Raw genomic sequence first — 14786 nt, forward strand, 5'->3', positions numbered from 1 at the left:
AGAGGTTTCAGCACCTGTCACTATTGACTTTTGGGATCTGTAGTTGTCTGACTTAGTTTAATCTTAAAATGAATGAAATACAGTAGATAAGCGTGGGGAGATGACAGCTTGAGCTCTGACAAAAACTGTTTACGTGTTGTTGTTTTTTTATTTTGTTTGCCACTATAAGCCTATAAAATGTGTCCCTTGTTTGTTGCAATAAATACTAGCAACATAGAGTTACTTAGTGTTACACCGAGGTTTGGTCAGCAAGCAATAAAAAAATACTATTTTATATTATGTCAAAATAATTACATATCGTCGACGAAACTATGCGTTATATTTTAGTACGTATGGTAACTGTTTTATGTGTCGTAGTTTTTTTAAATACCGCTAGATGGTGCCACCGTACACTTTGTAATATTTCTAAATCATTCAAACGTCAGAAATTTACATTTTAAATCCATCGACAACCTTGATAGATTGGTTTTTTATTTTATTTTATTTTTTAGGCTACTATTGATTTGCGTTTCACCTTCCACCCAGATCCCCCTGTTTTAATTGCATTGAGTGCCGTGGATGACAGGCCTACTCCCGGTTTATACGTCAGGCGTTATATTTAGTGATTTAAAGATTTATAAGCGAAATTTTGAAGCCATGAGTGTGCCATGCAGCTGGTATCACTTGCATGGATGTTTATTACGTTTGAACATGATTTAGGCTTTTGAATGACAGTCTAAACATGACAGTCACAGAGCAATTTTGTAAAACGCCTCGTATAAATATTCATTAGATTAAAAAAAAAAAGTATTTATTTATTTATTCATTTATTTATTCATTCATTCATTCATTCATTCATTCATTCAATCAATCATCCGTTCGTTCGTTCGTTTGTTCGTTTTATTTATTTTCGCGAATATGACACTTGTGTTCCAGACATTTGTTTGACTTTACTGTTTCCAGTCGGACATATTAAAGGACGGAACCCAAACAGCCACGTAGTAAAAGGCGAAGCTGGTTAGGTGAGCTTTCATTATGATTTTAATGCATTTATTGAATTTGTCATTTTATAGTCAGCCCATGGACATTTAAATCACGCTGGGTTGAACATGTTAATTGTGATATTTGTGTGATGATTTAAAAATCTAATCCACACTCGAGCTCTCACGATCGAGTTAGCAACTTTGATGTTAGCTTGACAGGTCCCCCGCCGCAAACATATTGCTAACTTTTGCGAGCACTACAGGCTAAAATGTAGTGCATATTATTTATGGCTGCCAATTACGTCTTTGCTAATTGCACATACTAAAGAATACATGCAGTTCACTTACTTGTGAGATTGTAGCTTTTGTCTGTTGATATCCATCTTAACTGCGTATTTGTCGACTAGTGTAGTTCGGAAAGGTTCGATAGGACGAAAATTGACCATTTGCAACATCTTCAAAAGATGTTGCTAGTTTAATGGAGCATTGCTGCCACTCGTAAAGAGGCATTGCTCGAGCTGTAATATGGGACGTTTTTTTCTAAGTTTTACATTTGCTAAACTCTGTGTGATTTTTCTTTTCAGTGCTATAGTACATCCTGGATCTTGAAAGGCACCTGGTTTCGATTGTTTTGGTGCTTTTCCAATGAAGACCCAGAAATATCATCTAAAAGCTATGGACATTACAATCTAATACACTGTTCAAATGGAGATGAATACCGAGCAATCTCACAGCACTTTGAAATTCCAAATGACTGAAAGTGAGCAAAATTTGAAGCAACAAGGGCTTGATGGGAAACCAAACACAACTAAAGGGATTCACAACGGTGAGTGCTGATGCTGGTGGAATATGATAACAAAATGTCTGCCATTGTTTGAGCTCACTGCTCGGGGTGGGAGGGAGGCTAGGCATGCATACCTTGTGTACACAGCCGTTTTTTCCAACTGTCTTGGCTTACAATGACTGGTCTTAGTAATAAAAAAATTATCCAATTGCACATGGTGTTTTAGTAGCATGGGGAAGCGAGGTGTGAATAAAAGTACTTGAGCAGCAGAGCCCTTAAGACCAGGGGGTGAATTAGATTGTGCTGCTGAGTGTTGTCATAGTTGCTCAGCCAGTTTGCCAAGAGCATCACATTCACTATGCATTCAGGCCCACAATATAGACTATGACTCACCTCACTGTCACATTCCTTGGGACTCATTCATTTCAGGTCCCATCAGCTCGGATCTGATGCCAAATGGAAAGTCAGAGGGCATTGGTGCTGCTGCTACTGCTGCTGCTGCTGCTGGGAACTCCCATGCTAATGGGTCCCTGTCTCCAAACGCCCTTCCGCTTCGCACCAGCCCCCCGGTCAACACCCAAAGTCAAGAGGGTTCTCCAGGTGTGACTGCTTATCCACCCATGATGCTTGAACCTGAGCAGGCTGTTGCTGAGGTCACGGGTCACACGGGTGATGCATTGCAGTCACTCAAACTCAGTATGCCTATGCAGGAGACGGATTTGTGTAAGCATAAATTTGTTGCGTGAATGCCCCCTCTGTGCTGAGCCTATTTGTAACCCTTTCACCAAACTCCTATCTATTCTTTTACTGGTCTGTTGTCTTTGTTCTCTGGGTAGATGGAGTCAAGCATATGACTTTTGTTCAACTTCCATAGGGTTAATTAAAGGGCATATTTTCCAGTTTTTTTTCCTTTTGTTTTAAGGGATTCACAGTTCGCCTCTTTTCACAATGCTCACATGATGTGTGAGTATATAATTTCATTAATGTTTCCTTTTGGATGAATACTCTTGCTCTGTAGCCAACAAGAAGCCTTCATTGGAGCTGGAGAATGAGGAAAAGATTCGTTTGGAGGCTCGTCGGCGCCTGGAAGAGCAGCTGAAACAGTACAGAGTGCAAAGACATAAGGAGAGGGTGAGTGAAAAGTCACTGTCACAATCACCTTCGTTAAATATTGTTTGTAGTTGACCTTTTAGACAACATTGTCACAACCATCATAATTTATTTTTTAAGACAACACTGTTAACGTATTGCCACCCTCCTAAAATAACGGCCTAAGTAATTTTCAGTTTTTTTCATAAACTACAAAAAACTGAATCGAATGCTGATGATATTTATTGATCATATTTATTTCACGGGTAGACTTGAATGAACTGCTTGACTAAGCCTGAAGTCAGTTTTAGAAGAGGGAGCCAGCATTCCCAGGAAATGTTTAAGAAAAAAAAAAAAAAAAAAGAACACTTTTGTTTAAAGAGGGTGGTAACATGTAATAATCAAAGTCAAAGTCAAAGTCAGCTTTATTGTCAATCCCTTCATATGTCAAGACACCTAGTACATGGGTTTTTAAATTTAACTGAAGCATTTTCTGAGATAACGCTCTTCATTGATAGTGTACAGCAGGCTTAGCAACTTGAAAGTGGCCATATTGCTAGTATAACCTCCCAATTTTTTTCAGTCCCACCGCAGCACACCAAAAAACAGACCGTTCAGCACCCTGGATCCAGAGTTAATGCTGCATCCTGAGGCTCTTCCCCGGGCCAATACACTCGCAATGACCAAGGAGTATTCTTTCCTGAGGACCAGTGTACCCCGTGGTCCTAAACTTGGGAGCTTAGGAATTCCCCCCACCAAGGAGAAGAAATCCAGATCGTCCCGCACGAGCAAGATCCATTCCTTGGCTGACTATAAATCTCCAGAGGACGATGGTGGAGGAGAAGGAGGTGGAATTAAGACTGCAGACAACACCATGGGCTCTGTCCAGTCCACTATCAGTGCAGTATCTACTCTTTCTGAGGTCAGCGTGATGTCACAGTCAGGCACGTGCGAGGGAGAAAGGCGGTCTGGTGTTTTGCTGCAGGTGGGGGAAAGTGTCTCTGAGGTTGATGGTGGTGACTCAGGAGCAAGGCCTGGAAATGATGGCAATGACAGTGACAGCTCATCCTACAGCAGTGCCTCTACCAGGGGAACCTACACCATGTTTTCTGCTGCCATGGACAGGCAGCAGGGGACCTACACGGTTGAGGGGCGGGAGATTGCGCCGGAGGCCATGGGTCAGTTTCCCTCCCTGCATGAAGTTTTGCAAGCAGCCAGTGATGAGCAGCATCTTCAGGAGTTGGAGCAAGAAGGCGCCGTAGAACCACGCAGCCGCAGAGACAGCTTCTCCAGCAGGTATTTCTGATGACATGCAGTGATTTTGTTTTCTACATATAAATTAAAACCAGTTAAAACAATTAAAGCAGCTTTTTTTATGATTCTTTATTATAGACCGCTTCTCCAGCAGGTATTTTTGATGACATGTAAATTAAAACCAGTTAAAAATAATTCAAGCAGCTTTTTGATTATTCTTTTGGCTTGTCAAATAACTGATGTTTACATTGTTTAGTGTCTCTTTGGAGAGTTCTGTAATGGGCCACGATGAAATGCTGCAGGTGTTGAAAGAAAAAATGAGACTAGAAGGCCAACTGGAATCTTTATCATCTGAGGCCAACCAGGTTAGTGTGAAGTACTTACAAACACACTGACCAGCCACAACATTTTGGCAAAATACAATATTAGAGCATAGTTTTGAGTGAAACTGTCAGAGGTGTACTAATTATTAACAGTGTTTATTATTATTGCTATATTTTGGGGTGGGCTCCAAATGCACTGCATCATAATGAGTGGTTTGTTTTACTTCCCGTTAGTGTACACTATATTAAAACGTGTTCAAAAAAGGTTCTCAATGATTCTGACTTGTTACTGCAGTTTGCTGCAGACAGACATATTAATTGGCAAATGCTGTATCTATCATTCATTAAACATTTTTATAATCCTGTCCTGCCCACCAGGCTCTAAAAGAGAAGACGGAGCTCCAGGCCCAGCTTGCCACCGTGAATGCTCAGATGCAAGCTCAAAAGGCAGAGGTTCACTTTAGCCAGGAAAAGCAGAACGTCCTCACAACAGAAGTCAGTACTTTGCGGCAAAGTTGTAGCCAACTAGAAAAGGCAATGGTGGAGCTCCAAGGCGATTTGGAGAGCAAAAATGCCAATCTGGCATCGTTATGCAATGACCTGAATGTGGCTGAAGACCAATACAACAGACTAATGGGGAAGGTGGATGAAATGCAAACGACTCTCGCATCAAGGGACAACACAGGTAAGCCTTCAGTCAGCCAAAAATCCAACCTGACTGTTTTTATTTATATCAATATATCATGCAGTTCAGGAAATGCGACTGCAAATGGGTGGTCTTCAGAACCAACTACAACAGGTCCAGCTGGAGCGTAGCACTCTCCAGAGTCGACTGAAAACCTCCCAGGCAGAGATTGACTCACTCCAGCAGGTCAGGCAGTGGTACCAGCAACAACTTGGCCTGGCTCAGGAGGCCCGAGTGAGACTGCAAAGTGAAATGGCTAACATGCAGGTAATATTATTATTATTTATTTATTTATTTTAAGTTCAAAATGTATGTCAAACAAAAAGTCTGACCTTCTTTCCTAGGCTGGCAAAATGACCCAGACTGGCGTTCTGGAACATCTGAAGCTAGAGAATGTGACCCTGTCCCACCAACTGACAGAGACTCAACACCGCTCTATCAAAGAAAAAGAGCGTATAGCTGTTCAACTGCAGAGTATTGAGGTACATTAAACTTTTTTTTTTCGTGTTTGAACGTATGTCTGTTGAAACAGAGCAGCATATTTGGACAAATCTGGACTGTGGATGTGAAGTCTACACCCACTGTTCAAATGCAAGGTTTTTCTGATATGAAAATAAATAGTTTAAAAAAATAAAAATAAAATCATTTCAGAATGTTTTCCACTATGTACAACTCAAGTTGGGAGGGTGTTGAGAATGTGGTTGCTTAAAGTGTGCACGCTCTCTTATAACTGGGAATATGGTGTCCAGAATTGACAAATTTCATTCAAACGTATGTTCAATGGGAGTCAGCACACAACTGGCAGTATTTGACATTCAGTTTGTTTTTATCTATTGTTTCACAGCAGAAACTCCATTTTGTGCAGTATCCGGCCTTAAGCAATTTGCTTTCGATGCGCATTAGTTCTCCCTGTATGTTTATTTATATAATTCGAACATTACGTCTGTTAAAATTTTTCCCCTGCAGTTTTCACACAAATACTTGCACTGGTGTTTGCATTTATACCAATCAGTTTCCCCTCAAAGCTCTGTCTCCATTTTATTGCTGCTCATTTCATTAATTAGTGGCGTTGATGACTATTTGAACAGGGGTTTCTTCCTAGACTATAGCCACTGTAAATTTCTGACAAAAAGATGTCATGTTGTGTATGAATTAGCATAATTGTCACAGTCAAGTAGAGACACCTCTGTCCAAATTAAGTAATTTTGTATTTTTTCCACATATCTATATTCTGTCTGGTGTTTTTACAAAATATTGGCCAATCCAAAGTGGCATACTCTTTGACGATGCAGGTCGATGTGTGTTCTCAGATCTTGTTTGATTATTTACATGATTGCGATCGGGACCTTCTGCTCTTTGTGTTGTAGGCTGACATGATGACTCAAGAATCTGCCTACAAGCAGATCCAGGATGCCAAGACTATGGTGGAGGATGACCTGCAACACAAACTAGAAGAGTTTGAGGAAGAACGGGAGCGCTTAGTAAAATTGGCCAACACAGCCAGTAACTTGGAAATGGAACTAGAACAGGTAGTGATCTGCTTTCTTGGATCAATCCTTCATGTCTGTCTTTCAAGAGCATTTTGGTATTTTTTTGTTAGTAGCTAAATTGTAAATGATTTGCTTATCCAGGCCTGTTGCACCAAACCGCAAGCTGCTATGCAACAGTGCCAACCATTTTGCCTCTGTGTTGCTCTGATCTGTGGTTCTTTTTTTTGTGTGTGTTCATTAGATGAAGTTGAACCTTTCTCAGAAGGACATGCAGCTGCAGGCTCTCCAGAAAGAACATCTGGAGCTTATGCGCCAGCTGACCACCACTCAGGAGAACCTGCATACCAAAGAGCAGTCAATCAACCAACTGGAGGCTCGATACCTAGAGCTGGAAGCCCAGCTAACTGAGTTGCAGGCAGAGAGCAATAGCAAAGATGACAACATCCAGTACCTCCAGAATGAGAAGATTGTTCTGGAGGTAGCATTGCAGACGGCCCGAGCCGACAAGAACCAACTTGATGAAAATGCTGAACGGCTTGGAGAGGACGTTTTGGTGGTCTCAGATGTGTTGGATCATCTCCAACAGGAAGTGCAGGTCAAAACCAGTCAGGTGCGAAACTAATGAGTTGGTTGTGCTTTTGAGTATGATAGAAGATGTACAAAGATATAGACTGAACTGAATTCAGTAGATATACAATTACTATGACAAAACAAAAAGTTTTTGGTTTGTTTTATAAATCTGCAATATATTTGATGAGTGTTATTTATTTTTGTGTTTGATCTTTATCTTTCAAGTAATCTATTATGATTGGCATTTGCTTTCTTATAGATTGAAAAGCTACAACAAGAAAATGGTTCCTTGAAAAAACAAGTTCAGAAATTTAAGGAACAATTCCAACAACAAAAGGTAACAATTCTAAATTGTCGTAATGAAGATGCTACATGAAAATATTGACATAACTGTTGGAGAAAACTGTTGGTAGAATTTCACGGAAAGGTCTTCACAGCATTTAGCATTACAAGCAGAGAAAATAACATTCTCGAGACTTTGTCCGTTATTGCAAGACCCTGCTCACTAAATTGTAAACAATAGGCCAAATTGAACCAGGCAATTTAATTCCCTCCAACTATGGTGTGTGTCAACAAAGTTTTTGGAAACTCTTGAACGTAGAAGAGTATTTCCTACAAAATATCCCTACAAGTATTTCATACAAAATAATGTGAGAATGTTTTCATCGGAGGCTTTATTGTGCAGCTGGGTGGCTGTCACAGATAGAATGGTCATCTGAATTGAAAAATGATAGATGCTGCTTAGTGCATGACTGATGAACAATATTACAGAATGATCAGTGCCTCGCTGAATTGAAAAATGATAGATGCTGCTTAGTGCATGACTGATGAACAATATTACGGTACGTCTTCCTTCACAGGTGATGGTGGAAGCCTATCGTCGGGATGCTAACTCTAAAGACCAGTTGATCAGTGAGCTTAAGTCTACGAAAAAGCGTCTTCTAGCAGAGGTGAAGGACCTAAAACAAGAGCTTCTGGATGTACATGGGGAGAAGCAAAAAGCTGATTTGGAGCAGGGCCGGTTGCAGAAAGAAGTACTCAGAGTCCAAGAACAGATCAATAACATGGAAAGTCATCTGGAAGACATTCAGAGAGAACGCGACCACCTCGAAACACAGATCCAGGTAATTGTGAATTGCTGCGATTTCTCCTATGCTAAATTCAGTTAAGGTCAGTGATGTTTTTTTTCAAGTCTTTCTATTTCCCTTCACAGTCCTTGCAGTTTGATCAGAGTCATCTTGTAGCTGTGACGGAAGAGAATGAAAGTCTCAGGAAAAGAGTGAAGAAAATGGAAACAGAAGCCAAAAAGTGAGTCATGCTTTTAATAAAGCGTAGTAACCATTAATTAAGTCTGGCCTAATTTGTTTGGGCAATGATAAGTATCTCTTCAGATTTCTTTCTAAAATTACAATTTCTTAATCAGAGGGTCTATTATCCTGATTAGCGACATCACAAAGATTATTACGTTTACACACTTTAGCATGTAAAGTTGCATACATTCAGTTCGGGTCATTTCAGCTTTCCCCTTGACTTAGTTTTATTATTTTCCCAAAACAGAGCAATCTCGGAGCAAAAAGTGCGTATGAAGCGGCTGGGGACAGATTTGACCAGTGCTCAGAAGGAGATGAAGGCCAAGCACAAGGCATACGAGAATGCTGTGAGCATCCTGAGTAGGAGGCTGCAAGAGGCCCTAACTGACAAGGAGACGACTGAGGCCGAGCTGGTCAAGCTCAAAGCTCAGGTTTCAGATGGAGGAAACAACCACATCTTGCAGGTATAAACCTACCAGATCTGAACACTAAGTGAAGTACTTAGCGTACTTCAGTGCTGTAGTTCAAGATCTGCATGCTGACTTATCCTTATTGTTTTTAAAGGTACATGAAAAATATTGAAATGATCAAATTAATTATGGATAGAATATTCACCTTTTATTGATGGAATGGCTAAATAAGTGCACTATCCCTTAAAGTACAATACAAAAATATTTGTACACTACATTTTGTGAATTAAAGCAGTGCACATGCATGCATGCAGTGTGTTAGGTGTCACCAATATAAAAAGGTGACTAAAAGCCTTTTTGCATTAAAATGCTGTTCTAATGACTATTAATTGCTCTTTGGGGGAAAAAAATCATCCTGTAATTGCCATTGTTAAATACAAGCATTCTAAATGCCACAATAACCTCTGTTTCTTTGTTTACCCAGGAGAAGATTGAAGCTCTTCAGACTGCACTGCAGGTTGTGGCTAAAAGCAAGGCAATGTTAGAGAAGGAGCTTGAGGAAGTCATATCCCTCACTTCCACGGAGTTAGAGGAGTACCAGGAGAAGGTCATGGAGTTAGAAGATGAGGTGGGCCATATGGGGGACCGTGTTAAAAGTTCTAAATATAGCACTTAATACTTTCCTGGCCTATTCCGTCTTTGGCCTCCTTAATGGCTTTGTGCATTTTTTTTTTTTTTTCAAAAGCTTCAAGAGTCGCGATGCTTCAAGAAGAGGATCCGAAAACTAGAAGATGCTAACAAGAAGCTCGCTCTTGAGCTGGAACATGAAAAAGGAAAATTGGTTGGACTGACACAGTCCCACAGTGCACTGCGCGAACATGCCAATATCTTGGAATCTGCTTTAGCAAAGCGAGAGGCGGATCTTGTACAGCTCAACTTGCAGGTGAAGCACTGATTGCAACGAGTGTTGTTTGGTTGTAGTATTTAATGTGCAGTGTATTGAGATTAAAAAAGTGTAAAAGATTATCTTCCTAATAGTGAAATAAATTGTTGTTTCATGCATCCACTTATTCAGGTTCAAGCTGTTCTGAAACGCAAAGAAGAGGAGGACCAACAAATGAAGCAGGTGGTGCAAACTCTGCAGCTTGCCTTGGAAAAAGAGAAAACCAAAGTCAAAGATCTTAAGGAACAGGTACAAGTTCTCCTGCACTTAGGGGGTGCCGGTTTTCTTTTGGAGTTACTCCAATAGCAGTTGTCTATGCACTTTGTTGAGTTTTTAGTCATTATTTAATTTGTATGTCTAGGTGGCAACGGCAAAGGCTGAAGCAGCACACAATAGGAGACACTACAGGGCTGCCATGTTGGAACTGTCAGAGATCAAGAAAGACCTTCAGGCCAAAGAGGACTTGGTCAAAGCTCTGCAACATGAAGCCCACAAGCTACAGTATGCACACTAATTTGTTACAGAATACAGATTTCGATGGAAATGAATTACGTGCAGTAAATAGTGACTCTGTTGGAAATAACAGCTACGTAGAGTGGACCCTCGCTATTCACATCCCCCCAGCTGAAAAAAAAAAGAAAAAAAGAAAATCCTCAAATAAGTGACATTTATCATATAGTGTTGAAAATTTCCATTTATGAACTTTGCATGCAAATAAATGCCAAGCAGGGTACACAGTGCTCAACAAAAATAACGGTACAACTCATGCAATTAGAAAGCCTTGACTTGACTTTCAGAATTTTTTTTGATGGCATATTGTACTACAACTATTTCCATTATGTTATTGATCACTACTGAGATTTGTCGATCTGGGCACATAATATTTACTAAAAATGTAATGTTTAAAAAATGACATAACATTTTCTAAAAATGTAATGTTTCAAAAATGAGTAAACACTGTTTAGGCTAAAATTTAGATTTCAGGAAATCTAATTCACAAAATGATAGTATAATTCATCAAAGCTCAAAACTGGTTCCATTCAATGCAACATGTACACAAAGCTAACGGCTCAAATGGGATGTGCGGATTTATGGAGAGCACTGCATGTGGGTATTAATAGCAAAAAAATTGATTTGCGTAATTTCAGGTTTGTCTAAAATAGACTTAAATGTTACCATCAACAACATAATGTTTTAAATAAGTCACCATTGCCACTATCAGCATTATTTTCCACAGAAGTGTCATACTTCCTCAAATAAAAAGTCAAGTTACTTTGCTAATTTTTCAAAAGGGATGGATATATTTGCAATGAAAAGTTTTTCGAAATCTCTGACACTATTGACCATCGACTCTATCCACAGATCTCAGGATGAGAAGCATGCTCAGGAGATCTCCAGTTTCCAAGAGGAGCTGGCTGAAGCCCATTCCCGCCTCCAAATCCTCCAGAAACAACTAGATGAAGAGCTGTCAAACAAGCCCCTCACTAACCAAGAGGTAAGGAAACGATTTCATTGTTTGAATTATTTTAATATTATTGGGAGACTATTTTTTATTATCTGAAAGAAAAACAAAGTTTTGCAGTCTACGTTTTTTACAGTTATAAATACCTAAAGTTGACTATTGATGGAAACGTGTAGCGACTAATAACACATTGTCTCGTCCAACTTCCCTACAACTCACAGGTTGAGGACCTTAAGTGGGAGGTGGAACAAAGGCAGAGGGAGATTGAGGCTCAAAAGCAGCAATTGGAGATGATGGAGGAGTGTCAGCATAGGGAGCTGGACAACCTGCAGACAGCTTTGCAGGCAAGTATTTATTTAAATGAGAAATGTCAATTAAGTAACACGATAAAACAATGGCAGGGAAAAGAGTTTGCAAAGCAGTAATTAATATCATGATCGGCACCTATTCTTTTTCAAGCGATTGGATTTATTTTAAGTCTGTCTGTCACAGAACATAAAGATCGAGTTGGAGACCGTCCAGGAGGAGCTGAATGGTACAAGGAAGGACAAGTTTATGCTACAAGCTAAAGTGGGTGAGCTGAAGAACAGCATGAAGACCATTTTGCTACAAAACCAGCAGCTCAAACAGGACCTCAAACAGATCCGTCTAAGAAAGGTGATGCAGCCTTTTGCTTGACTTGGTTTCATTGGGTTCATTTTGGTCAATGTCATTACTGGAATGAAGGATTCACTCGATGAAAGCATTTTTAGCATATAGTATTTAGCATATTAGCTGCATACTGTTTTGAGTTATTGGTTCTCTGCCGATGCAAATAATAATGACTAATACTCATTCATATCAAAATACTGGACTATACATAGAACAATAATGAACAATTGGAAAAATGTTGATTTTTGTTAGGATTTCAAATTGACAGAAGTGTGCACAAGTTAATCTCTTTGAAGATGAATTGCCATTAAATTATGACGTTGTTGGAACAGCAACGGATGGAGTTGAAGACTGAAGGGACCCCATCCAACCCAGTGACGCCGGTAAAGATCCCTGACTGCCCAGTGCCTGCCTCACTTCTTGATGAGTTACTGAAACCTTCAACTTCGGTCAACAAAGAGCCGCTCAACAACTTGCACAACTGTTTGCGGCAGCTCAAGTAAGATGCTCTGTTGTACACTCGTACTGGGTTTCCCCAAAATCTTTGGGTCCATGGACCCCTTACAGCAGAGTAATTTTTCCAAGGACCCCATATCCTAACGCCATAATTTAAACCAAACAACCATGATTGTGTACCTCTAAATGCCATACCTGTAGATCTTCTTTTTTTTTTTTTTTTTTTTTTTTTTTATATATTGGCTGTGTTCCATGTCTCTCAATCCCAGGAACAAAAAGGAGCAAAATTTCCGCTTCAAACGCTTCAACTATTGAGGTGCAGTTGCCTGATTTTGTGAACTGCATTGACTATACGTATATGGAAACGGGCCACCGGGAACGCTGAGCACGCCTTTGGTCTGCACATAGCATAACTTACCGTAATTTTCGGACTATAAGTCGCGGTTTTTTTCATAGTTTGGGTAGGGGGGCGACTTATACTCAGGAGCGACTTATATACATATTTATGGTTTTTTTCACTTTTTTTGGGCATTTTATGGCTGGTACGACTTATACTCCGGTGCGACTTATAGTCCGAAAATTACGGTAATAGCCCCCCCAGTTTGAAAACCACATGTCCAATTTATTGCAATATATTTTGCTCTAGTACACCTTTTTTTTTTTTAAATCTCCATTTAAGGTGTGAAATACTGCTTCCAATGCTAGTCTGAATATGCTGTGATGTTTTTCTAATTTTTTTTTTGTCAGGGAGGAGATGGACAGCCTCCAAAAACAGATGGAGGAGCACACAGTAACAGTGCATGAGTCAATGAGCTCATTGCCAAACACAGAGGAAGGACTGGCTCAACTGGGACTTGAAAACAACATATCTAATGCATGGAGCCCGCTGAGCAATACAGTGGTGGAAAATAACAACGAAGCGGAACAGCAGCAGTCCTAAAAGCAACTTTTTTCAGACCATGACGACAGTGGAGTTTTATCCACAAAGGTGTTGTTAAGTCAATTTTTCCGTTTTTCTTTTAAACAACGGCTGTCAACATTTGGCATTTTTCTCCTATCATCACAGGTGTGCTTTTGCAGAGTAAAAACGTAAATCAGAGCTTTTTTCATTTTGCTCTTTTATTATTTGACCTTTGTTTATACTGTTATGCCCTTGTGATATTTATTGAGCGTTAAAGAATTAGAGATGAACCACACCATTACAAATCCTAACCTTATCATTTGTTGAATCGGATGGAGCATTTATCCAGGCACGTTTAATATAATAATATAAGCTGTTCAGGTTTTCGGTATGCTTCACCTTCAAATTTGTAATTAGTAGCTTTGATGATTGATTGACCATATGTAAAAAGATGTAAGCCACACTGGCTAAGACATGTTCTTCCATATCTTTGTGCCTGTACTTGGCTGATGTCATTCATTCAGGATTTAATTAACATAGTTACGCGAGTCCTTGACAGGTAAGTGTCTTGTCATAAGGTCATGCACACTAAACTTTTTTATTGCCTTTGTTAAAATGCAGTAGGTCTTCATTTTTATTGTAACCATTTGACCGCAGGTTCTTGGAGTCTCGGTTATGTATGAAGGGGTCTTGTCGAGCATGAACTGTCATAATTTGTGTGTGTGGGTATTTACATAATCTTACTATACTGTCATGGAATCTGGTTAAATTAGTATCTTATTTTGCTGAGGGTATGTGCAAGATGTAATATATTTTCAGTGTGTAAATCTGAAAGTATGCAGGGCACTTTTAACCGACAGCATGCCCATTGATAAAAATGTAACTGAAAGAAAGCAAGTAATGTTGCAACATAGTTACCACTAAAGGCAGGTGTCTCCATGTTATTTTATTTGTATACTGTACATGTTGATGGAAGGTGACTACAGTATCACATACTAATCTTGTGTGAATACTGGGTTAATTGTTTCCAGACGTTAATATATTTTTTTCTTTTTGTATGATTGTAAATTGATCATAAATGTTCAATATTGTAAAGGAAATACAAGTTACGGGAAACAATGTTTCCTGGCATTTTATCCTATTTCTAATACTAACCGTGTTAGAATTCTGCAGTAGTTTATGCTGCCACACAATGGGGGAGGGTTATGTTCCTGTAGTTGGTGGGTAAGTACTTTAAGATGTTCTTTCTGTATGCTTGTTTAATTGAAAGGGAATGGCTCAAAATTCAACACAACTACTGTTTTGAATCTTTCAAACTTACTAATTTTTCTATAAAAATTACTGAGACTGTCTGTTGGAATGTTATTATAATAGGACAATTACCTTGCCGTAACGTTTTATATTCGGAATTTTGAATAAATGTTCCACGTATGTCATTATTTCTGTTCAGGCACCATGTTGGGCGACAGTGGGTCCTCGGTGTCTGAATTTTGAAT

The 14786-nt window shown here is 39.4% G+C and overlaps 1 protein-coding gene across 3 annotated transcripts; it reads left to right on the forward strand.

Moving 5' to 3' along the window:
- Window positions 1-895: 895 nt before the first annotated feature.
- Window positions 896-14642, forward strand: golga3 (golgin A3). 3 transcript variants are annotated; one of them, XM_037257901.1, is made up of 24 exons: window positions 896-1001; window positions 1547-1788; window positions 2176-2469; window positions 2765-2877; window positions 3419-4131; window positions 4346-4454; window positions 4791-5097; window positions 5162-5364; window positions 5442-5579; window positions 6465-6626; window positions 6829-7197; window positions 7417-7494; window positions 8018-8281; window positions 8371-8465; window positions 8715-8931; window positions 9362-9505; window positions 9623-9820; window positions 9953-10069; window positions 10182-10321; window positions 11183-11315; window positions 11504-11626; window positions 11775-11939; window positions 12266-12432; window positions 13137-14642. In XM_037257901.1, exons 2-24 carry the CDS (start codon window positions 1668-1670, stop codon window positions 13327-13329), a joined length of 4563 nt encoding a protein of 1520 aa, XP_037113796.1. In that variant the 5' UTR covers window positions 896-1001; window positions 1547-1667; the 3' UTR covers window positions 13330-14642. The 3 variants fall into 3 exon arrangements, with proteins under 3 accessions (XP_037113796.1, XP_037113798.1, XP_037113797.1); XM_037257903.1 differs by having other exon boundaries at window positions 2176-2346; XM_037257902.1 differs by having other exon boundaries at window positions 932-1001; window positions 1555-1788.
- The last annotated feature ends 144 nt before the right edge of the window (window positions 14643-14786 follow it).

Source organism: Syngnathus acus, chromosome 9 (genome assembly GCF_901709675.1).
Source record: "Syngnathus acus chromosome 9, fSynAcu1.2, whole genome shotgun sequence".
NCBI classification, from domain to species: domain Eukaryota; kingdom Metazoa; phylum Chordata; class Actinopteri; order Syngnathiformes; family Syngnathidae; genus Syngnathus; species Syngnathus acus.

Excerpts from the sequence above, each read along its gene's own strand:
- golga3 (XM_037257901.1), top strand. The coding sequence starts at position 1,668 with ATGGAGATGAATACCGAGCAATCTCACAGCACTTTGAAATTCCAAATG. Across the intron at positions 8,466-8,714 it reads ATGGAAACAGAAGCCAAAAA|AGCAATCTCGGAGCAAAAAG; the intron begins GTGAGTCATGCT and ends TTCCCAAAACAG. Across the intron at positions 9,506-9,622 it reads TCATGGAGTTAGAAGATGAG|CTTCAAGAGTCGCGATGCTT; the intron begins GTGGGCCATATG and ends TTTTTTCAAAAG.